Source organism: Chiloscyllium punctatum, chromosome 1 (assembly GCF_047496795.1).
Source record: "Chiloscyllium punctatum isolate Juve2018m chromosome 1, sChiPun1.3, whole genome shotgun sequence".
Lineage (NCBI taxonomy): Eukaryota > Metazoa > Chordata > Chondrichthyes > Orectolobiformes > Hemiscylliidae > Chiloscyllium > Chiloscyllium punctatum.
In genome coordinates, this window is record NC_092739.1 from 65,505,034 (window position 1) to 65,529,586 (window position 24,553).

Consider the following 24,553-nt stretch of genomic DNA (forward strand, 5'->3'; position numbering starts at 1 on the left):
CTTTTATAGCTTTCCCCTCTCACCCTAAACCTATGCCCTCTGGTTCTGGATTCCCCAACCCCGGGGAAAAGACTTTGCCTATTTATCCTATCCATGCCCCTCATAATTTGTAAACCTCAATAAAGGTCACCCCTCAGCCTCCAATACTCCAGGGGAAACAGCCCCAGCCTGTTCAGCCACTCCCTATAGTTCAAATCCTCCAACCCTGGCAACATCCTTGTAAATCTTTTCTGAACCCTTTCAAGTTTCACAACATCTTTCCGATAGGAAGGAGACCAGAATGCACGCAATATTCCAACAGTGGCCTAACCAATGTCCTGTACAGCCGCAACATGACCTCCCAACTCCTGTACTCAATACTCTGACCAATAAAGGAAAGCATACCAAATGCCTTCTTCACTATCCTATCTACCTGTGACTCCACTTTCAAGGAGCTATGAACCTGCACTCCAAGGTCTCTTTGTTCAGCAACACTCCCTAGGACCTTACCATGTTTGACAAGTACACGTTAAATGAAGTCTAATATGCTGTGTCCTCTCAATTGTCTTTAATATAGTTTTTAAATCATGAATCTGGCTTTAATAGAATAATTACTAGCAAATATGCAGCATTTGAATTGCATAGACACCCATAAGCAGAGTACAGCTTGACCAAGAAAGTTCTTAAATTCTATGGATCTCATTAAATCAGCACAAAGCTAAAATCATCCGCTGGAAGCCATATATTGCAAAACACATTTTGTATAAAGCAAAAAACATTAATTACCATTACATAAATGCAGACCTTAATTTAGTGTTTCAGCAACTTATCCCCCTCAGCTATCCTTGCATGGTTGGGAGTTCTTTTATCAGTCATAACAACACAAAATAGTCAGCTCAGGTAAATAAACTGATACCACCTTCTGCAAACAAGGTGGAATCCTCTGACTGCTCCCACCTGATTTAAACATGTATCACATGCAAAGCAATTTTAAACACCCTAAAGTTGTTAGAAGACACCATACTAAAGTGCAAAAGAAAGTACTTGCATTTCATCTTGCACACAAATAGGCATAAACAATCAAATGCATTGTGCCTGAATGATTGACACAGCAAACTCAATATTTCAATACTGTAAAAAGACAATGCATTCCACAAGCAATTACTAAGTACACTTCTTATCCAACTATATTCCTAACCTGCACCCACTCTCTCCCAAATTTCCCTGCTTTCAAAAGATACTCGCGTTTGGCTACAATTTCAGTGATAAAAATACCAGGTTAGCCAGACTATTGATTGAGATCAAGTTTTAAATTGTGCACTTAACAATCTTGCATTGATGTTTTGAAATGTGAAAATATTCTGGGTGAATACTGCAATCCTCACAATTCCTTGTACAATTACAGGGTTTGGGGGCATTCAACTCAGTTCCCCTTTCCCAGGAAGGAAAGCAAAAACATGTTTTTAAGTTTGTAGTGTGATAAAATACACCTTGCATTTTTTTAAACGTGTACCACTGCAGTAGAAAAATCAGTTGTTATGGACCAGACCAAACACCCAAAAATATATTAAGATAGTCTAAACCCTATTTTTTCTTATTTTAAAGGTGTGTAAGGTGTTGCATTCCAGATGCAATTCAATTGGTCAAGCTATCAGATTTGAAGCAAAATACACTTTATTCATACACTATAGCTAAAATATAATGAAAGAAAAAAATTGGATCAACTACTTTTTTGGAAAACTGAACAAAGTAATAGATTATTTAACTACTAAACAGTAATTGTTCCAATTTGCTAACATCCCATAAACACACAGTTCAGAAAAATAAATTATCTTACATACAAGTCTCCAGTCCAGGAGGAAAAACATTAAGAGAAAACTCAGTAGTAGGGAATAATGTACTGCAGGTTCAAGACTCCAGTAGCTACAACTGAAAAACTAAAGCTAAAAATCCTAGGTGTTGGGTAGCTGAACCCCACCCAATCAGGCTGTTTCTATTGCCCCAACCTTAGAAAACATACACCAAGGCCTCACAAACTGATTACTTTAGGAGTTTTGAAGCAGACTTTTCAGTACCGCTGATCTCAACCTTTCTTCATTAAAATAAAACCTATGACAAAATGTCTTAAAGTCATAATATCATTGCACAGTGAACATTCAAATACATGACATAACAGTTTTACTTGCCTGAGACTAGACATTTACACCAAGTCCTCACTTAAAGTTACCACAATCCCACCCTTGCATCAGGCATGGATTTTAGCTTCTCACATAGCTTCCTGGCTATGTCTCACCGTGAGTCTTGCTTTCCCTTCCAACTACGGTCTTGCTTCTCATCCGCTATTCTTATGCTAGACTTTAATGTCTTCATGTTTACCAGCTCCCCTCCCAAATTTACATTGATACTTTGGGCTCCATCTAGTAATAAAAGTAGGGTCCAAGTCAGTCTGGGAGTCCAATTGCTCTTTGCACCAACTTTTGCCATTAGATAGAAACCAGCGAACTTAACAGGACTCATGTATTGCTGGACATCGGAGTATGTCTGGGAAAATTAAAAAATACTAAACTTCACAACTGATCTTGGAGGAACCAGTCTGGGAGCGGTCACAGCACAGAAACAAATAAGTGGATTTTAAGCGTGGCCTTAAAATAAGTCTGCAGTAGAGTGGGTTTTTTCTTGATTATATGTTTTTTGAGATATGTCTCTTGATTAAACTGAAAATACAGTAGCGCCTCAATTTATGAACTCAATCTGTTCCGGGACCCGGTTAGCGAACTGAATAAATTTTTCCCATTGTTCGGATAACGCAAGAATGCTTGGACGTAGCAACGAACGCTGTTCACAGTGCATACGCCAAAGACGAACTGAATGAGATCACGTGGGGCCAGAGAGCTTTTGCGTTCAACAAGCACGCAGCAAAGCAAAACAATGAAACCACGTGGTCGTACATGGGCTTTTTGCGTTCGTACCTTCGCTCGTACCTTGAATTTCGTACGTACGTTGAAGCAAAGTTTTACTTACAATCCTGTTCATAAACCGATTTGTTCGTGAACGGGGTCATTCGTATGTCGAGGCGCGACTGTATAAGCCATCAGTATTAATTTAAACTGGAGCAGTGTTTTGTAGAGGAATAAGACAATGTTATGTTCTGGATCTGTAGATTGAAAGAAGCAAAAATGGCCCTTAGTAGAGTGATATGCTCTTCTTGTCAGATGTGGGAGATTAGGGAGAGTTTACTGGGTACTGAAGATTATACCTGCAATAAATGCTGACGGTTGCGAATCCTATCAGATTGAATGGATCGGTTGGAGATGCAGATATGGGTAATGAGGAATTTACAAGAGCAAGGGGATGTAATGGATAGCAATTATAGGAAGGGGGGAAAAAAAAAGTCTCAGATACAGTCACATAGATGGGTTAACTCCACCAAAGGTAAGAAAGGTAGGTACGTAGGTAGTGCAGGGGTCTTCTGTGGCTATCCCCATTTCAAACAAGTATACTGTTTTGGAAAATGTAGGGGGTGACGGATTCTCAGGGGAATGTATCATGAACAGCCAAGTTTCTGATATTGAGACTGGCTCTAATGTAATGAGATACACGTCGGGTTCCAAGCAATTGATTGCGTTAGCAGACTCTCTAGTCCAAGGTACAGACAGATGTTTCTGTGGCCAGCAGCAAAAAAATCAGAATGGTGTGTTGCTTCCCTGGTGCCAGGGTCAAGGATGTCTCAGAGAGGGTGCAGAGTGTTCCAAAGGGGGAAAAGAGGGGCCAGAAGGTCATTGTACACATTGGAACTAACGACATAGGAAAGGAAAAGGATGAGATTCTGAAGGGAGATTAGAGAGAGTTAGGTAGGAATTTAAAAAGGAGGTCCTCAAGAGTAGTTACTCCCGGTGCTACGAGCTAGTGAGGGCATGAATAAGAGGATAGATCAGATGAATGCATAGTTGAGGAGCTGGAGTATAGGAGAAGGATTCACATTTTTGGAACATTGGAAGCTGTTTTAGGTATAAGTGACCTGTACAAGAAGAACGGATTGCACCTAAATTGGTGCAATTTGGGTGGGGCTCAGGGAGATAGTGAGGAAAGATTTCAATCAGAGACTGGTACAGTTGAGAACCAAGGCGAGTCAAACAGTCAGGGCGGGCAGTGACAAAGCAGAGAACAAGGTAGGATTGATCATTTAAACTGCATTTATTTCAAGGCAATAGATCTAATAGGGAAGGCAGATGAACTCGAGGCATGGTTAGGAACATGGGACTGGGATATCATAGCAATTATAGAAACGTGGCTCAGGGATGGACAGGAAGGGAAGCTTAATGTTCCAGGATACAAATGCTACAGGAAGGACAGGAAGGGAAGCAAGAGAGGAGGGGAGTGGTGTTTTTGATAAGGGATAGCAGGGAGGATATTCCTGAAAATACATCCAGGGAAGCGATTTGGGTGGAACGGAGAAATAAGAAAGAGATGATTACCTTATTGGGATTGTATTTATAGACCCTCTAACAGTCAGAGGGAAATTGAGGAACAAACTTGACAGGAGATCTCAGCTATCTGTACAAATAATAGGGTGGTTATGGTAGGGGATTTTAACATTTCAAACATAGACTGGGACTGCCATACTGTTAAGGGTTTAGATGGAGAGGAATTTGTTAAGTGCATACAAGAAAATTTTCTGATTCAGTATGTGGATGTACCTACTAGAGAAGTTGCCAAACTTGACCTACTCTTGGGAAATAAGGCAGGGCAAGTGACTGTGGTGTCAGTGGGGGAGCACTTTGGGGCCAGCGACCATAATTCTATTGGTTTTAAAATAGTGATGGAAAAGGATCGACCAGATCTAAAAGTTGAAGTTCCAAATTGGAGGAAGGCCAATTTTGACAGTATTAGGCAAGAACTTTCAAAAGCTGATTGAGCGCAGATGTTCGCAGGTAAAGAAATGGCTGGAAAATGGGAAGCCTTCAGAAATGAGAGAACAAGAGTCCAGAGAAAGTATATTCCTGTTCGGTTGAAAGGAAAGGAAAGGCTGGTAGGTATAGGGAATGCTGGATGATTAAAGAAATTGAGGGTTTGGTTAAGAAAATGAAGAAAGCATGTCAGGTATAGACAGGAGAGATCGAGTGAATCCTTAAGAGCATAAAGGCAGCAGGAGTATACTCGAGAGAAAAATTAGGAGGGCAAAAAGGGGACATGACATAACTTTGGCCAACAGAGTTAAGGAGAATCCAAAAGGTTTTTAACAAATACATCAAAGACAAAAAAGGGTAACTAGGGAGAGAACAGGGTCCACCAGAATTCAGCAAGGCGAATTTTGTGTGGAGCCACAGGAGATGGGGCAGATACTAAGTAAGTATTTTGCATCAGTATTTACTGTGGGAAAGTACACGGAAGATATAGAATGTAGGGAGATAGATGATGACATTTTGGAAAATGTCCATATTACAGAGGAGGAAGTGCTGGATGTCTTGAAACAAATAAAAGTGGATAAATCCCCCGGACCTGATCAGGTGTACCCTCGAACTCCGAGGGAAGCTAGTGAAGTGATTGCTGCGCCTCTTCCTGAGGTATTTGTATCATCGATAATCACAGGCGAGGTGCAGGAAGACTGGAGGTTGGCTAACGTGGTACCACTGTTTAAGAAGGGTGGTAAGGACAAGCCAGGGAACTATAAACCAGTGAGCCTGACATCGGGCAAGTTGTTGGAGGGAATCCTGAGGGACAGGATGTACATTTATTTGGAAAAGCAAGGACTGATTTGGGATACTCAACATGGCTTTATGTGTGGGAAATCATGTCTCACAAACTTGATTGAGTTTTTTGAAGAAGTAACAAAGAGGATTGATAAAGGACAGAGTGGTAGATGTGACCTATATGGACTTCAATACGGCATTCGACAAGGTTCCCCATGGGAGACTGGTGAGCAAGGTTAGATTTCATGGAATACAGGGAGAACTCGCCATTTGAATACAGAACTGGCTCAAAGGTAGAAGACAAAGAGTGGTGGTGGAAGGTTGCCTTTCAGACTGGAGGCCTGTGACCAGTGCAGTGCCACAAGGATCGGTGCTGGGTCCACTACTTTTCATCATTTATATAAATGATTTGAATGTGAGCATAAGAGATGTAAGTTAGTAAGTTTGCTGATGACACCAAAATTGGTGGACAGCGAAGAAGGTTATCTCCAATTACAATGGGATCTTGATCAGATGGGCCAATGGGTTGAGAAGTGGCAGATGGAGTTTAATTCAAATAAATGGAAGGTGCTGCATTTTGGGAAAGCAAATCTTAGCAGGACATATACACTTAATGGTAAGGTCCTAGGGAGTGTGGCTGAAGAATACTTGGAGTGCAGATTCATAGCTGCTTGAAAACGGGGTCGCAGGCATATAGGATAATGAAGGCAGCATTTGGTATGCTTTCCTTTATTGGTCAGAGTATTGAGTACAAGAGTTGGGAGGTCATGTTGGGACTGTACAGGACATTGGTTAGGCCACTGTTGGAATATTGCATTTAATTCTGGTCTCCTTCCTATCGGAAAGATGTGGTGAAACTTGAAAGGGTTCAGAAAACATCTGCAAGGATGCTGCCAGGTTTGGAGGATTTAAGCTATAGGGAGAGGTTGAATAGGCTAGAGCTGTTTTCCCTGGACTGTCGGAAGCTGAGGGGTGACCTTGCTGAGGTTTATAAAATTATGAGGGGCATGGATAGGATAAATAGACAAAGTATTTTCCCTGGATTGGGGGTGTCCAGAACTAGGGGACATAGGTTTAGGGTAAGAGGGGAAAGATACAAAAGAGACTTAAGGGCAACTCTTTCACTCAGAGGGTGGTACGTGAATGGGATGAGCTGCCAGAGGAAGTGGTGGAAGCGAGTACAATTGCAACATTTAAAAAGCATCTGGATGGGTATATGAATGAGAAGGGTTTGGAGGGATATGAGCCAGGTGCTGGCCGATTGGGTTGGGATATCTGGTTGGCATGGACGAGTTGGACCAAAGGGCCTGTTTCCGCGCTGTACATCTCCATGACTCCGACTGAACTGTAAAAGTTTTTTTTTAAATATCGCATCTCTTTTATATTCATTGCTTTGCAAGTTATTTCAGTAATAATAACAGTATTATACACGTACAGTATTTTGTTTCTGGTCAAAAACATCCAAAGGAACCCAGCTTTAATATAGTATCATTTGGCTTCCCATAGGAATCATTTTAAGCTGTTTAACCTATAACTAATTGTGATTGTGATTCTACGTTATGCAACCAGAGCTTTCAACGTGAACTAAGTGTTGTCACATAAGGAAAATGACAGACATCTGACTGTTATATACTTATTGCTGATTCGGTCAGACCAATTTATATTTTAAGTTACAGAACACAATCTCAATTAAACTGGCAAGTCAACTGTAGAAAAAGCAATACAACTAAAACTCCTTTGGTTTGCATTTATGCATGTTATTATGCACTGAATTGTGTACAAAAATAAAATCAGGTTAAATTACATGCACTGAATGAACAGCAAAAATCTTGATTCAGTAATTTATTTAGTCACAGCTGAAGTCCATTTTCAAATTTACAGATTCATAGTACAGACATTAAATCCTCACAGAAGTATATAAGTTGGCAACGCATCATCTGATTGTATGGATAAGCATCATTACAGCCAAACCTGATAAAATGCCATTATCAGATATCCATAAATGTGCAGTTCCAAGCAATGACTAATTTATCACAACCATAGAACCTGACTAGCTTTTTAATCTCTCCAAGCAGAAAATCAATATGAACATCTCTATTGTCTCTCCTCCTCAACGATTACTCAGCAGCTGACACTACTGGCATTCCTCAGTAAAACAGATCATTACAGATCATTAATTGTTAAACAGCTAAATATTCCCTCAAAGCACACAGCTGGACCCGAGATTACAAACAGCAACTTTTATTTTCAACTGTCATGACCTGGACTGCACAACTAATACATTTTCAAAACTATTAAATGTAATCATGAGCAATAAAAGCAAAGATTTAGACATAATGCATCAAACTTCTGGAAATAAACCAAGGTATATGACAGACATTTCACTTTATCAACATGTGGAAACTTGCAAAACATAAAAAAAACTAAAACTTGTGATTTTGGCCCTTCTAGCACGGTGAGAAACATTTACTTTAGAAACTTCCAGTTTGTTCCCTACTGCTCCCTTAAATCCCAGCCTACCCAGGTTACATAAAAGTTATACATTAATTTTCCGACAAATTTATATCCAGACCTGTAAAACTCTGCTAACAGGATAAAATGAACATTGCTGCTTTCATCGCCTCAGTGGTCCAAACCCGAAAGTAACTGCGGGTGCGAGCATAGTTTACATTTCGGGTCTAGTTCTGCAGGTCTGTTTCTCTCCCTACGTTTGGTGCCAAACTTGCTGAGTTTCTCCAGTAATTTCTGTTTTTGTTCCAAACCAGAAACGTGATCACAAACTGAGTTAAGAATTCATAAAATACTGTACTTTTACTTTGCGGATGCGGGATGAAAAAGTCCGGTGTAATAACAAACGCTGCAGCAAACTGCAAGATAACCATTTGGCAAACGCTGGTGTTGATCAGAAAGTGAGAGGCGTCCTCTCCCCTCCCACGCAGTTAAAAGGGCCACACTCCGGGTTGGCCGCCACCGCCGAGTTAAACCCGGGTCAGCAGAAGTCACGCCAGGGACATTCCCCACTCCCTCCCCGTCCGGAGCCGCGAGCACCATCCCATTCCTGACGGTAATCCATTTAAAGGGGAGCAGCAAACCGACCGGGGTGGGGGCACTACCGGCCCGATCCCCTGCAGCTTCCCGGAAACAGTGACCACACGGCCTCCCTTCCCTTCCCCCACGACTCACCCATCTCCACGCGCACCCGGACAACAGCCGCACGGCACGCGCTCCTCGCTTTACAAACTCCAACGGATCCCGCTCGCGCCTCCCGCCCAGGCACAGCAGCCGGAAAATGAGGATCCACCAGAGGCGGGGTTACATTCTCCCGGCTCCTCCTGCAACCCAGCAGCGTCTCCTCTTTATAACATCAGCAGCAGGTTGCTTAAAAGGTTTCCCGGACACTCAACAGGAGCCTCATCGGACGAGATTCAACACGACTGAACCGCATGAAAGCAACATCAGGTCAGGTATCCAGAAGGGCTAGCTTTTAAAAAGAGCACCTTTCCAGGAGGGAGAGTGATTTCGGGCGGGAATTCCAGGGGTTAGGTTCCTGCCGGCTGAAGTCAAGCCCACCCGTGTACATAAGAGATAAGAGATAAGAATTGGAGGAGTTAATGTATCTCTCCCGGAGGGTTGTAGGACGACAGGGAATTGTAGACATAGGATGGATGATGCAATATAAGGTTTCGAAAACGGTGGCGAGAATTTTAAAATCGAAACGTGCAATCAAAGAGAGGTCAGGACCTATACAGGATGACTGGGGAACAAGGCTTTCTGTAAGTTAGGACTCGGTACACAATGTTTGGATGATTTCAAGTTTAAGGAAGTCTAGTTGGAATAATCAAGTCTGGACTGTGAAGTTAACGAAGACATGATTGAGAATTTCTGCAGCAGGTGAATTGAGACAAAGACACATTGGGCAATGTCACAGAGGTGGAACTACATAATACATCAAGAATATTACATCATCCCTGCTACAGTATGGATGTTTTGTGGTTGGCACAGTGGCACAGTGGTTAGCACTACTGCCTCACAGCACCAGAGACCCGGGTTCAATTCCTGCCTCAGGCGACTGTGTGGAGTTTGCACATTCTCCCAGTGTCTGCGTGGGTTTCCTCCGGGTGCTCTGGTTTCCTCCCACAATCCAAAGATGTGCAGGTTGGCTAAATGCTAAATTGCCCATAGTGTTAGGTGAAGGGGTAAATGTAGGAGAATGGGTCTGGGTGGGTTACGCTTCGGCGGGTCGGTGTGGACTTGTTGGGCCAAAGGGCCTGTTTCCACACTGTAACTAATCTAATTAATCTAGTTAATTGTGGCCACAAATGTGATCGCAAGATTCCAAACAGTCTGGACCGTAGATGGAGACAGCTATCAGGTGGAGGAATGGAGAAACATTTCAGAAACAGTTTGTGGCAAAACTAGAGTCTTCATAATATTTAGTTAGATTAAGTTTATTTCGTTTTTGTCATATTTTACTTTATAAAGCTCCTGTGAGATAGCTTGGGATATTTAATTACTTAGAGATATTATGTAAAAAAAAAGCTATTGAGGTTTCTACTTCAATGTGGTAGAGCTAGGTGTCATCAACATTCATATGAAAACTGATGTTATGTTGACAGATAACACTATCAGGAGAAAGATGTAAATGAGAAATAAGAGGAAAAAATTAGGCACCACAGGTAATTGTGCAGGAACAGGAAGAAAAGCCATTGCAGTTGATAATCTAGCTCCAACTGGATGGATAAGCATTGAACCAGGTGAATGCAGAGCCACCAGCTAGATAACAGTGGAAAGGTTTTGGACGAGGTGAGTACATTCAACTGTATTAGAAGTTGTAGACTGACTGACTCACAATCACACAAAATTGTTGTGACGGATAGACATGATGTTAAAGAAGATGTTGGCATTCTTGCCTTCATAGGTCAGAGCACAAAGTGCAGGAGTTGGAACTTCATGTTGTAGGTGTACAAAACATTGGTAAGGCCGCATCTGGAGTACTCCGAACAATTCTGGTCACCCTGCAACAGTATGGATGTTTTTGAACCAGAAAGGGTACAACAAAGATTTGCAAGGATGTACCTTAGACTGGAAGATTTGAACTATAAGTATAGGCTGGGACTTTTTTCCCTGGAGTATCAGAGACTGAGGGGGTGACCTTATTGAGTTTTATAAAATCATAAGGGTCATTGATAAAGTGTTTAGCCAAGGCCCTTTCCCAAGTGTTGGCAGTCCAAATCTATAGTGCATAGGTTTAAGGGTGAGAGAAAGATTTAAGAAGAATCTGAGGGGCAACTTTTTCTCACAGAGGGTGGTGCATATATGGAACAAGCTGCCAGAGGAAGTGGTGTAGGTGGCTACAATTACACTATTTAAAAGTCGCCATGACTTGGAGCTGCCAGTGTTGGACTGGGGTGGACACAACAACAGGTGATAGTCCAATTTGGAAGCACTAGCTTTTGGAGCACCGATCCTTTATCAGGTGGTTGTGGAGGATAAGATCATGATCACAGAATTTATAGCCAAAGGAGTCCAGTGTTATAGAGACCTGATACAGTAAACAATCTTAGATTAAAACTTCCATCTTTTTAAATACTTTTTTTCTGCTTTTTTCAGCTTTTCAAACAATAGGTGTGAAGTCTGACTGTGTCCCAATGCCATGTCAAACTGACAAGCTCTCTATATAGTTTTACAGAGATTTAATGGATTCATGTAGTTTTTGAGCAAAATAAAATGTAATCCTGCAAAAACAAATTCACCCCATAAGCAAGATTCCAAACAGTCTGGACCGTAGATGGAGACAGCTATCAGGCGGAGGAATGGAGAAACATTTCAGAAACAGTTTGTGGCAAAACTAGAGTCTTCAGGGGCGGCACGGTGGCACAGTGGTTAGCACTGCTGCCTCACAGCGCCAGAGACCTGGGTTCAATTCCCGACTCAGGCGACTGACTGTGTGGAGTTTGCACGTTCTCCCCGTGTCTGCGTGGGTTTCCTCCGGGTGCTCCGGTTTCCTCCCACAGTCCAAAGATGTGCAGGGTCAGGTGAATTGGCCATGCTAAATTGCCCGTAGTGTTAGGTAAGGGGTAAATGTAGGGGTATGGTTGGGTTGCGCTTCGGCGGGGCGGTGTGGACTTGTTGGGCCGAAGGGCCTGTTTCCACACTGTAAGTAATCTAATCTAATCTATTGTGTGTGTATGTAGGAGTGACAGATTGAGTATGTGTGCAAGTGGATGTGAGTGCATGTAATAGTGTGTAAGTTTGGTTAAGTGTATGTCTGAGTGTGATGGGGTATGTGTGAGAGGGTACTGTGTTGGTATTGAGTGTGGGGCGTATGTGTGTGTGCGCATATGAGACAGAGCTTGTATGTGAGCAGGATCTGCATGGATGTTTATGTGAGAGTGAGAGAGAGTGCATCATGCTGTGGGGTCACCTATTGTGTGACATGAACCCAAGGTCCCAGTTGAGGCCGTTCCCATGGGTACTGAACTGTGCTATCAGCTTCTGCTCAATCACTCTGCGTTGTTGTTTGTCCCGAAGTCTGTCTGGGAGGATGGTCACCCAAAGGTCCGAGGCCGAATGTTTAAAAAGGTAAACTAACTTGAGAATGCAATTTAAAAGAAGTTCTGGAATTTACATATCAAAGAACAGAAACCAGCATATCCCATTATAAAAACAAAAGTTTGAATCTAAGATTGTTTACTGTATCATGTCTCCATGACACTGGACTCCTTTGCTATAAATTCTGTGAGGCAGCATCTAAGGAGCAGGAGAATCGACATTTCGGGCATGAGCCCTTCTTCAGGAAGAAGGGCTCATGCCTGAAACGTCAATTCTCCTGCTCCTTGGATACTGCCTGACCTGCTGCTCTTTTCCTGCAACACATTTTCAGCTCTGATCTCCAGCGTGCGTCTGCAGTCCTCACTTTTTCCTATAAATTCTGTGAACATGATCTTAACCTCCACAACCAACTGAAGAAGTGGCATTTCGAAAGCTAGTGCTTCCAAATAAACCTGTTGGTCTATAACCTGGTGTGTGATCTTTAACCATTTAAAAGACATTTGGACACAGACAGTACATGGATTGGAAAGGTTTAGAGGGATATAGGCCAAACACAAGCAAGTGAAACTAGTTCAATGACTCCATGACTCTCAGATGTCATTTCTGACATTGTTAAGAGTCATTAAGATCCTCTGATCTCAAAACCTCCTAATCACTCCCTCAAAGCATTTGTATTTCCTCAGCACAGAATTTCCTGTGCAATTTCCTGATCTGTTCACAGCCTGTCTAATCTCTGGAAGGCGCTTCCAATCTCTCCCCTCTCATCCAAAGACCTCTAACCTCGCTCTCTCTCCTGACTCTCCACTCTCTGAATGCATGTATGGTGTCAAAAGCCTGACAGCCTGTTTATGAACAAGGATCAAAATTAAAGAGTAACCTGTAATTGAAAATGTCAGGAATTGTTAGCTATCCAATCTTTTGAGTTTCCTTATGTCACGCCTCTTCTTCCTCACTGCTTCCAAATAAATATCAAGGACTTTCTTATATTTTCATCTAGTTTCTTTTTAAACGTGTTGACACAATTTCTCCCAACCACTCAATTTGTTCCACAGCAGTGAGTTTATCATTCCAGCTTTCTGTTTAAAGAGGTTTATCACAAAATAATTTATTTGTGACTATTTTTATTATGTTTGAGGTTTGCTAGAACCATAAGTAGATCATGAGAATAAACTTGAATAAGAAATACTTTACTTAGGACTCAGTTCCCGAGTCGGTTTTGGACTGCTCCCTTCAGCTCCTACCCCAGAGTCACCAGACCTGCTCTCTTAAAGTGGCAGCATAGACCCAAACACATACATAACATGAAAGAGATTTTTTAAAAAGTCTTTATTCAATAAAATCTTGTAAATAGGCTTCTTCATTCTTCGATCTGGAAAAAATTCTGCCTGTTTGTTTAGCATACCCATCCATTATTTTAAACATTTACTTCCTCCACCACAGTGAAAATATTGTGTACCATCTGCCAAATGAACTTTGACAATTCATTAAGTCTTCTTCAACAATGCCTTCCAAATCCATGACCTCTACTATCTTGAAGAACAAGAATAGCAAGTACATGAGAATACCACCACTACCAACTGCAGAATCCCATCTAAGAAATGTGGTCCTGACATGGAACTTCACTATCATCCTTTCATTATCACCAGATCAAAATACTGGAACTCCATCCAAAATGGCACAGGTGGTGTACCACACCAAATATGCTGCAGGGTTTCAAAAAGGCAACTTGCCATCATAGGTAATTAGGGATGGGGAACAAATGCAGGCTCAACAAGCCGGGTCTAAATCCTGTGAATGAATGAAAACAAAAAAAGTAAAATATTGGAAAGAAGTATACTGTTTTCAATGGGATTAAAAATTGGACATGAATGTAATGGGAAACAATTGCTTTGCCAGTTTGCTGCCTAAACAGGGAAGACAAAAATTTACATTGTCCATCTCTCAATTTCTACTCAGAAGGTAGATGTTTTTTTCCAACTGCATCTCCAGACATATTCAATGTAACAATATTTTCGAAATCAGTTTTTTACTTGGTCTTCCACATGTATCTTATAAAGGGATTGGTTTTAATTTTAACCATTGCCTTTGAATAAATTGCAATGTAAGGGATGGGTACCATGATTTTTTAAATATTTATAGTCAAGTGAATTCTATTTAACCACATAATGATGCCACTTACTGTACCACAGCTAAAAACTCAATTTCATTTTATTCATTACCATTTTTTATCCTTGATTGTGTTCCTAAATCAGACGCTGGATCAGCTGATTGAGAAGGGCTGAATCTTACTTTCTTTGGCTCACTGTTGATTTTGTGGAATTTCATGAAGGAGTTCTCCCTGAGAGGTAGAATAAGTTTAGTTGCTATAGCTTACCAAATTCACCTCATTAATGACTTACCCTGCCCCTACAGTGCACCTCTCGTCTAATTCTAGTCAAATTTATAACAAGCAACAATTCCCTTAATACTACTGCCTGATAAGCTTGTCATGACATTCAGCACTTAGTTGAAAAAAAGGATTGAGTTTTCCTTGGCGTCAAGAAAGGTCTCACTGGATTTCTCACATGTTGCTACCAGATTTCTTGCCAGAGCACATATCATCCAGACCCCTATAAGATTCAATAGTAAATCAAGGTCACATCCATTTTGTCTCGTGGTTCAGCCAGTTGGGAATGATCTTGATATTATTCAGATTAAAATGGATAGTTCCCTTGGAATGCTTTTCTTTTGCATTTGCACAGTCATTGGACTTCAAAATGTTATTCTATTTATAAAAGCAAATGCTGCAGATGCTAGAAATCTTAACTAAAAACAAAATTAAAAGTTTTAAATGTGAAATGTTAACTCTGTTAGCGATTTTTGAAAAGATTTGTAGCTCACCATACTATGTAACACCATCAGTGAGAGTCTCCGGTGAAGTGCTGGTGGTATGTCTCGCTTCTCTATTTATAGGTCTTGTTTCCTTAAGGTTGGTGATGTCATTTCCAGTTTTTTTTTCAAGGGAAGTTAGATAGGATCCAAATCAATGTGTTATTTGATGGAGTTCTGGTTAGAATTCTAAGAATTCTCGTGCATGTCTTTGTTTCGCCCGTCCTAGAATGTGTGTGATGTCCCAGTCAAAGTGGTATCCTTCTTTGTCTGTATATATAGAAACTAGTGATAGTGGGTCGTAACTTTTGGTGGTCAGTTGGCATTCATGTATCCTGGTGGCAAGTTTCCTGCTAGTTTGTCCAATGTAGTGGGTTTTTTTTCAATTCTTGCATGATATCTTGATCTACCTTCCCTTGAAAAAGGAACTGGAAATGACATCACCCGCCTTAAGAAACCAAGACCTGTAAACAGCGAGATGGCACATACCACCAGCCCTTCACCAGAGACTGTCACTGATGATGTTACCTAGTATGGTGACAAAACGTCCAGCTCAGCGAGCTAACTTACATACTTAACATTAACTCTGTTTCTCTCCACAAATGCTGCTTGACCTGTTGAGTATTTCTAGCATTTGCTGTACTTAATTCCATTTGTAAACTGTTTTTGAAACTTTGATATTATTGCATTTTGTAATTTTTAATATTATTATTCATCTAACCACATTATTTGATGTATTCCTTGGTGAATGATGCCATCAAATTGATTTCTCCATCCGAATAACTTATTCACCGGTACCAAAGTTGGGTAAAAAAAACATGTGGTGCAATGGGTTGTGATGCCAGTCTCTCTTCATTTAATTGATAAAATGAAAATCTACAGGTACTTGAGATGCATTTAACTAAAATCAGGCCTTGACAGATGTATATTTTTTGAACTGGCTTCTAAGTGTTCCTAAGATTTTTCCTTAGTTATACATTGTTGGATTTTGCCTCAAGGTGGGCTTCAGAGTATCTGTCAGGTTTGCTTGGAATGTCACTAGTTGAGGAAACCCATGTGATAGGACTGTTATGAGTAATGGCTCTTGGGTGTCTGTTTCTCATGCACTGTCACCACCTTATTTTGACATTTTCATGTATGCCTAAGAAGGCACATGGTGTGTTGGCATTCATTTCAAGGGGATTTGAATACAGAAGTAAAGATAGCCCCTTGGTGAGACGTCATCTAGAGTAATGTGTACACTTTTTGTATCCTTATTGAAGGAATCACATACTTTCCATGGAGGGAGTACAATGGAGTTCACCATAATAATTTCTGGGTTGGCTGGACTGCTTTGTGAGGTAATATTGAGTAAACCAAGTCTATATTCCATATAGCTTTGAAGAATGAGGAGTGGTTTCATTAAAACTTACGAAATTCAGACAGGTTGTGACAGCATGAATAGAGATAGAATGTTTCCCATGGCTGGTGACTCTAGAACCAGAGGACAAAATCTTAGTATAAGGGTCAGGGCATTTAAGAATGTGATGTGGAGGCATTTCATCCCTCAGAAGGTGGTGGATCTTTGGAATTCTCTTCCCCAAAGTGTGTGGAAGCTCAAACATTGAGTAGCTTGAAGTCAGAAATAGAAAGGTTCTGAGGCGAATGATTTTAAGGGACATCGTGACAGCGCGGAAGTGTTTCAATAAGAATATGATCAGCCATGATCTAGAATGGTAGATTAGACTCAATAGGCTGAATGGCCTGCTTCTGTTCCCATATAATCTGATATTCGCTGTGGCTTCTCTAATTCTGACCGTTTATGCACTCCTGATTTTAATCACTCCACCACTGATATCTGTGCTTTCAGCTGCTTAGTCCCTAAACATGCTGTTCTCTCCCTAAATCTCTCTGCCTTTCTAATTCTGTTCCCCCACTTTAAACTGTTCTTTAAAGCCTAAGTCTTTGACCAAGTTTTTGGTTGCCAGTTCTACTATCTTATTTGTTTTGATTTTGAATTTTGTTCCCTAACAGTAAAAAGCACCTTGGAATGTTTTGCTACCTTGAAGGTCCTAAAGAAAAGCAATAATTTAAAGTCATTGTTTTTGAACTGACAATGGCGTAGTTAAATGTATTTACTTGGTGACACACAAGAAGGTATATTTTCAAATTTTAGCAGACCAGGTGATCCAAAGCTGCTGATTGCTAGCCTAAGAATACAAGCAATGCTGCTGAAATGTCTGGCCAATCCATTAATCCCAATTCACTCACAGTACAGTCAGTCATAGCCTCCATGCATAAACCGCAGTGAGGTCTTGGAATTCTGTGAAATGAAGTAAACAAAATGCGAGTGTGCGAGAATTTACAGAATATGATATGTGTGGCTAGTTTCTGATGGAAGATCACACACGAGAGGTCATATTATTGCACACAGTGATATACTCAAACAAGTAGGGCTCAAGAATCTGCAACTCTTCCAGTCAGCTACCAGGATATTTCTAGCAAGAATCTGTTAGAAACCTGCAAGTTATGCTGACACCACTCCGGTTTCCAGGCTTACATTCAAGTTTCTAGGATAACTTAACCTAAACAAGATAATTAAAGAGGGAGTAGAAATGGGGGGAGAACTTCCTATTTTGCATATGCCCACTTTTCTGAGCCCCCAGATAGTGGCATCAAGGCACAAGGAAAGTTGGCTAATTATTTCCAAGCAGCCCTTTCACAGTAGGGACCACCAATAAACCAGCAGCACCCAGCATTATCACTCATGGGTCATTCTCTCGACATTCCACCATGCTAGCCAGTTCGGATGTGCTCAAAGTTCCATAGCCAATTGGGTAATGATGAAGAGATTAATCCAGACAGCATAAACATTTGTGGAGCTGCTGAAGACTGGTGCCAGAAATTCTCAGCTCCAGTGGCAGGAAGTTGATGCTGTAATGTTATCATTCATCATGCCTCCAGAGTGCATATGTTTATTAATTCAAACATTTCTTCAAGCGTTTAACTAGAATATAATAGGAAAATGTTAACTACTGCTTGTCAAAAATACCTTTGATGACCACATCAAAAGAGAGGTAATGCACTGAAAAGAACTGTTTATGAATCAAATCCTGGTTTCTAGCAATTAGGCTGCTGCTTGAACAAAAGCAGTGGTACTGTATAAACATGACCTGTAATGAACTTCAGCAGATCAGTTTTTAAAAGTGCAGCAATTCCTTCAACATGCCTCTGTTTTAAAACTTTTTTTTCCATTTCAGTCCACAATGTAAAATACAGATAAATAAAAAATGTGCATTCTTTATAGTATATTTGTAAATTTACAGGATTGTAAAACATCTGATTTTTTTTATCTAAGTATAAAATAACATCAAAATAAACATGTGAATACATGTTTAATAGTAAAGTCACTTCATTCTTTTTATAATCATTTCTGTGAAGTGGGTCTCACTGGCAAACTCAGCATTTCTACCTATCTTGTTAATGTAATATGACATTGTAGGCTGACAGAAATGGAATTCATATGGATTAAAATAAAGTTTAAAAAGGGATTGACTGCTGTAATAATGGTTTACTAGTGAAAATGAAATGAAGAACAAATTTCGTACGTAACGATGTGAAATGAAAGGACATAGTTAAATTTTCCAATGATTATTATTCTATCTCCAAATAAGTTACCAAAGAAGGAGTGAAAGAAGTACAAGAACTGGAGATTTTACAATGTGTGCAGGACCTCTTTCTTGCCCAGTATGTAAAAAGTCTAGTAAGAGATAGAGCAATAGTGATTTGCATCATGAATCAGCTCAGAACATTAATCAATAGGAACATCTAAGAAGTAATGATTACAGCATAGCAATGGAGCGCACAGTGGCTCAGCAGTTAGCACTGGTGTCTCACAGTGCCAGAGACCCAGGTTCAATTCCAGCCTCGGTTGACTGTCTGCACGGGTTTCCTCCAGGTGCTCCGGTTTCCTCCTTTAGTCCAAAGATGTGCAGGTTAGGAGAATTGGCCATGCTAAATTGCCTGTAGTGTTCAGGGATGTGTAAGTTCGATGCAATTATCAGGGGTAAATCTAAAGTAATAGGTTTGGGGGAATGGATCTGGGTGGATTATTCTTCGGAGAGTTGGTGTGGACGTGTTGGGCTAAAGGGCCTGTTTCCACACTGTAGGGATTCTATAATGATTCTATGAATGTTAAGGTAAAAATCGAGAGTCATAAGTGAGACAAAGACCAATGCAATAAATTGAAAAAATTGATTTATAAGATGAGAATGGAACTAGGGAAATTGAAGAAGAGTAACAAACCACCAATAAATTAAACATTTTGGGCAAAATTGAAGCTAATAATAAAACATTTACACTGTAAAATGGCAACAAAAGAAAGCATGCGAAAAGGAATATAAACCGATTTAGGAATAATGTTAAGATCATGAAAACATATAGAAATTTCAAAACTAACTTATCAAGGAATATAAAAAATACTGAGTACTAATAGATACATAAATAACAAAACAAATATCAAGGTAGGTACAGAGCCATGAAAGACACACACAATAAACTCTTCAACAAGACCATAAGAAGTATGAACAAAAGTAAACCAGTTGGCCCCTTAAGCCAGCTCTGTCACTCATTAGGATCATGGCTGATCCGACATTCCTCATATCCATTTTTCTGCCCTTTCATCATAACCCTCCATTCCACTACTGATCAAGAATATATTTCAGCCTTAAGTATACACAAGGACTCTGCCTCCACAGCTATTTGTGACACGGACTCCCAAAGACTCAACTTTCTGGGAGAAGAAATTTCTCCTCATCTCAATCTTAAATTGGCACCCCTTTATTCTGAGACTATGCCTTCTGGCTGTACACTCTCCCATAAAGGGAAATATCCTTAGTATTTACCTTGTCAAGCCTCTTAAGAATCCTATATGTTTCACTGACATCACCTCTCATTCTTGTAAATTTAATTTGAAGTCCCAACCTATTTAACCCTCGCTCATAAGACAATTCCTCCATACCAGGGATCATCCTAGTGAACCTTATCTGAACTGCCTCCAATCAAATAATATATTTTCTTAAATAAGGGGTCCAAAACTACTAACAATACCCAGATGTAGTCTCACCAGCACCTTGTATAGTTACCGTGAGATTTCCCTACTCTTATACTTCAACCTCCTTGAAATAATAGCCAACATTTGATAAACCTTTCTGATTACCTTCTGCATCTGCATGTTAGCTTTCCGTATTTTGTGCACAAATACCTCCCAAATCCCTCTATGTTGCAGCTTTCTGCTCTTTTTCTCATTTAAATAATACTGCTCTTTTGTTCTCCCTTCCGAAATGAACAACTTCACATTTTCCCATAGTATACTCCGTTTGCCAACTTTATGGCCACTTACGGAATCAATCAAAATTTCTCTGCAAACTTCTCACAAACTTGTCTTTCTACCTATTTGTGTCAAAATATGTATGGTAATGACCAGCAAAAAAAAACTAGATAATTGCATTTATTGGGAAAACAAACAAGGTTGGCAGCAAAAAAGATAAAAAGGGTAGTAGCCCAGGTAATCAGTGAACTAATCGAATTTAGAAAGGGTAAATAGGCTGTTTAGTCATTTTCCTTCCTCCTTGTGCTTCCCTTGATATGTGAACAAAAGTTCAGAGATTCTTGATGATTTAATAATCTGGGTTCCTTTGACTAGATTTGTGAGTAATGAGGTAAAAACAATGACTGCAGATGCTGGAAACTAGATTCTGGATTAGTGGTGCTGGAAGAGTACAGCAGTTCAGGCAGCATCCAAGGAGCTTCGAAATCAACGTTTCGGGCAAAAACCCTTCATCAGGAATAAAAAGCTTGTGGGTAATAGCAACTGACATTCTTTCAGTGATTATTCTTTTGTACCTCAAAATGGTGACAGAAAACTTTTCGCTATATCTCCCTGTATATCTATGTGATAATAAATCATTCATTCAATCGTTAATTCAGTTAGGGATTTAAATGTAAGTGGGGTCACCCGTTACTTCTAGCTGATCAATGATCATCAATGATCATGCTGCAGCAATTCATCATGATTATTTTTTACTATTGTTCTTGATGTGTGGGATCTCACCAGCATTTAGTCCTCTTCTCTAATTGGCCTTGAGAAGCTTCAAAATCCTGGACTACTACTGACCAAAAAGACAAGATCAGTTGGCACAGGCAAATATCACTATATGCAAATTGCCCTTCCATGGAGAGCTGACTTGAAAAGATATCAGTGTTCCATCGCAGTCAAAATCCTAAAACTCACTATCCATCAGCATTCTTCCTACACCAAATCAACTGCAGCAGTTTTAGACAGCTCACCACCTTCTCAAACTTCTCAAGCGCAACTGGCCCAGCCAATGATACCTAGATCCCCAGAATGAAATAAAAGAAAATCACATCCTATACAATATCTTGACTGGGAAGTATATTGCTTTTTCTTTGTTGTTACATCCTACCAGAACGTAGTGTACCCTCCTCACTAGGAGTTAAGCAGTTCATGAAGATGGCTCACCTTCTCAAGATTTGAATTAGAAATAAGCAGCAAATATTGTCCTTACTGGCATATCTACATCCAATGAATGAATTTTTAAAAATCAACAGAAAATTCAATTAATACAGGATTATTGACAGTATATGTATTTTTGAATAGGCCGAAGATTTGAACTTAACCCTGATAACGTTGAAACTGTGGCTGTTGTGTGGTCTCTTGTATAGAGCAGCATTTTATAAGCAAGAAGAGTCAAGATTTGCTGTACAGAAGCAAATCAGAACCAAACTACTGGTACCGTAATCATTACATATTTTTCATAAAGATATTTATCTTTGTCTCTTCAAGATTAATACTTGGATATTTAAGTTGGCTTAAAAGCCAAATCAGTACAACACTTCGAAGAAAGTGAGAAGAAACAGGTTAAAATCCAAGCTACATGGCAGATTTTGCTTCACTGGCTAAATCAATATAATATCTAAAAAATGGAAATTTATAAACAGTTCTAAGTAATTTGGAAAGTGATCATTTTTGTAAGTAAACACTGCCTGTGCTTAGGAAAAACTGACTTGGCACACAGGTTAGAAATCCTGTCAAAATGAGAAGCAGACATTCTTATGTTTTGGAGGGAGGAAGTTCAACACTGCTCCTCCAAGTTTCATATTCAGGTTAGTAAGGGGGGCTTTTTTTGCTGGAGATTAGCATATTTCTGCATCAGTTCAGCAGGTGGTACGGAACATTTGAAAATAAGAACCAGGATCTGAAAGTTAAATATAATGCACATCTGTAATGTACACTAACTAAGGTACAGTTCTCCTTTGAGTGCAACTAGCTTCATTGATGGAGCGGTTGGTACACTTTCAGCCAGAGACATATGGCACATCTTGCCCTCTATATTGGGACTTGGAAACCATCAGCTATGAATTTTCTGTATTTAAAATTCCATGGCAAACATAATGATTACCTTTGACTAGACATGACTAAATGACCACTAGGATAACTACCAATTTGGATGCTGTAACATTTTACTGGCTATGTAATTAAGGTTTAATTGTGGTTTAAAAAAATATTATCCAGTTGCTAAAGGAAGATTAACTCCATAAAGATGCATACATTCTAGCTAACACCCAATTCCTAAACAAAACACTCTTAAATAAATCCCCAAATGCCAAAATTAAACATTAAATTCACATCAGAATTTCTGAAAACAAATATGTGTTTGTTAGAAGTAAAACTCAGCCTTAAAAAATGTACTCTTCAATGCTTAAACTTTCAGCATCTGTGGGAAAATTGGGAGTATTTATAAGTTTACAACTCAGAAGAAAATTCAGCCCATCAAGTTGTCAGACTGATTCTTATTTTTTGTCTCTGTCACTCATGCACTTTCTCACAGCTGTGCAACAATTTTCCTTTTAGGTGCTTATCCAGTTCTCTTCCGAAAATGTAACCTTTTAATGTCCTCACCACATTCTCAAACCATGCATTCTATACGTGAACAACTTACTGCATAAAAATGTTTACGTCATGTTGTCATTGGTTCCTTTTGCCATTCAGCTTCTATCGATATTCTTTGGTTCTCAACAGTTCCTATTCGGACTAGGCCCCTCAATTTGTGAACTCATTCTTTCAAATCTTCTCTCAAACGCTTCTTTTTGAAGAGGAATGATCCCAACTTCACTATGTAATTGAAGTTTTTTTTTAACTGGAAATTCTGATGAATCTTTTTTGCACATTAAGGAGAAAATGGCTGGGGAAGCTGCAAATCTGAAGGTGGATACATAATCTGGGCACTCAGAGTTCTGAAGAAGGTAGCTGAGGAGATTGTGTAGGCATTGATGGTGATCTTTCAAAATCACTGGAGTCAGGGAGGGTCCCAGAGGAGTGGAAAATGGTTAATATAATACCCTTGTTTGAGAAAACATAGAACATAGAACATAGAAGAATACAGCGCAGTACAGGCCCTTCAGCCCTCGATGTTGCGCCGATCAAAGCCCACCTAACCTACACTAACCCACTATCCTCCATATACCTATCCAATGCCCGCTTAAATACCCATAAAGAGGGAGAGTCCACTACTGCTACTGGCAGGGCATTCCATGAACTTACGACTCGCTGAGTGAAGAACCTACCCCTAACATCAGTCCTATATCTACCCCCCCTTAATTTAAAGCTATGCCCCCTTGTAATAGCTGACTCCATACGTGGAAAAAGGTTCTCACTGTCAACCCTATCTAACCCCCTAATCATCTTGTACACCTCTATCAAATCACCCCTAAACCTTCTTTTCTCCAATGAAAACAACCCCAAGTGCCTCAGCCTTTCCTCATAGGATTTTCCTACCATACCAGGCAACATCCTGGTAAACTTCCTCTGCACCCGTTCCAGTGCCTCCACATCCTTCCTATAGTATGGCGACCAAAACTGCACACAATATTCCAGATGCGGCCGCACCAGAGTCTTATACAACTGCAGCATGACCTCAGGACTCCGGAACTCAATTCCTCTACCAATAAAAGCCAGTACGCCATATGCCTTCTTCACTGCACTATTTACCTGGGTGGCAACTTTCAGAGATCTGTGTACATGGACACCAAGATCCCTCTGCTCTTCCACACTACCAAGTAGTCTACCATTAGCACAGTAATCCATCTTTTTATTACTCTTACCAAAGTGAATCACTTCACACTTAGCTACATTGAACTCCATTTGCCACCTTTCTGCCCAGCTCTGCAGCTTCTCTATATCCCGCTGTAACCTGCCATATCCTTCCTCACTGTCTACAACTCCTCCGACTTTCGTATCATCCGCAAACTTGCTCACCCAACCTTCTAACCCTTCCTCCAGGTCATTTATAAAAATGACAAACAGCAATGGTCCCAAAACAGATCCTTGCGGAACACCGCTAGTGACGGCACTCCAAGATGAACCTTTGCCATCAACTACTACCCTCTGTCTTCTTCCAGAGAGC

At 40.2% G+C, this 24,553-nt stretch overlaps 2 protein-coding genes across 7 annotated transcripts in view; one reads left to right on the forward strand and one right to left on the reverse strand.

Moving 5' to 3' along the window:
• The window catches only part of LOC140471282 (RELT-like protein 1), a 96,236-nt gene that overhangs the window by 69,601 nt on the left and 2,082 nt on the right, over positions 1 to 24,553 (reverse strand). For 2 of the 6 annotated variants that reach the window (XM_072567376.1, XM_072567299.1), the window contains exon 1: positions 8,479 to 8,803. The exons of 1 other annotated variant lie outside the window; for it this stretch is intronic. In XM_072567376.1, the coding sequence (XP_072423477.1) occupies positions 8,479 to 8,551 (73 nt within the window). In that variant the 5' untranslated portion in view covers positions 8,552 to 8,803. 3 more of the 6 variants (XM_072567427.1, XM_072567432.1, XM_072567437.1) reach the window with 3 other exon arrangements.
• The window catches only part of pgm2 (phosphoglucomutase 2), a 137,460-nt gene continuing 121,910 nt past the window's right edge, over positions 9,004 to 24,553 (forward strand). Inside the window, exon 1 of the mRNA XM_072567203.1 lies at positions 9,004 to 9,128. The gene's annotated coding sequence lies outside the window, so the exon portion shown is untranslated. The remainder of the gene's footprint in view (positions 9,129 to 24,553) is intronic.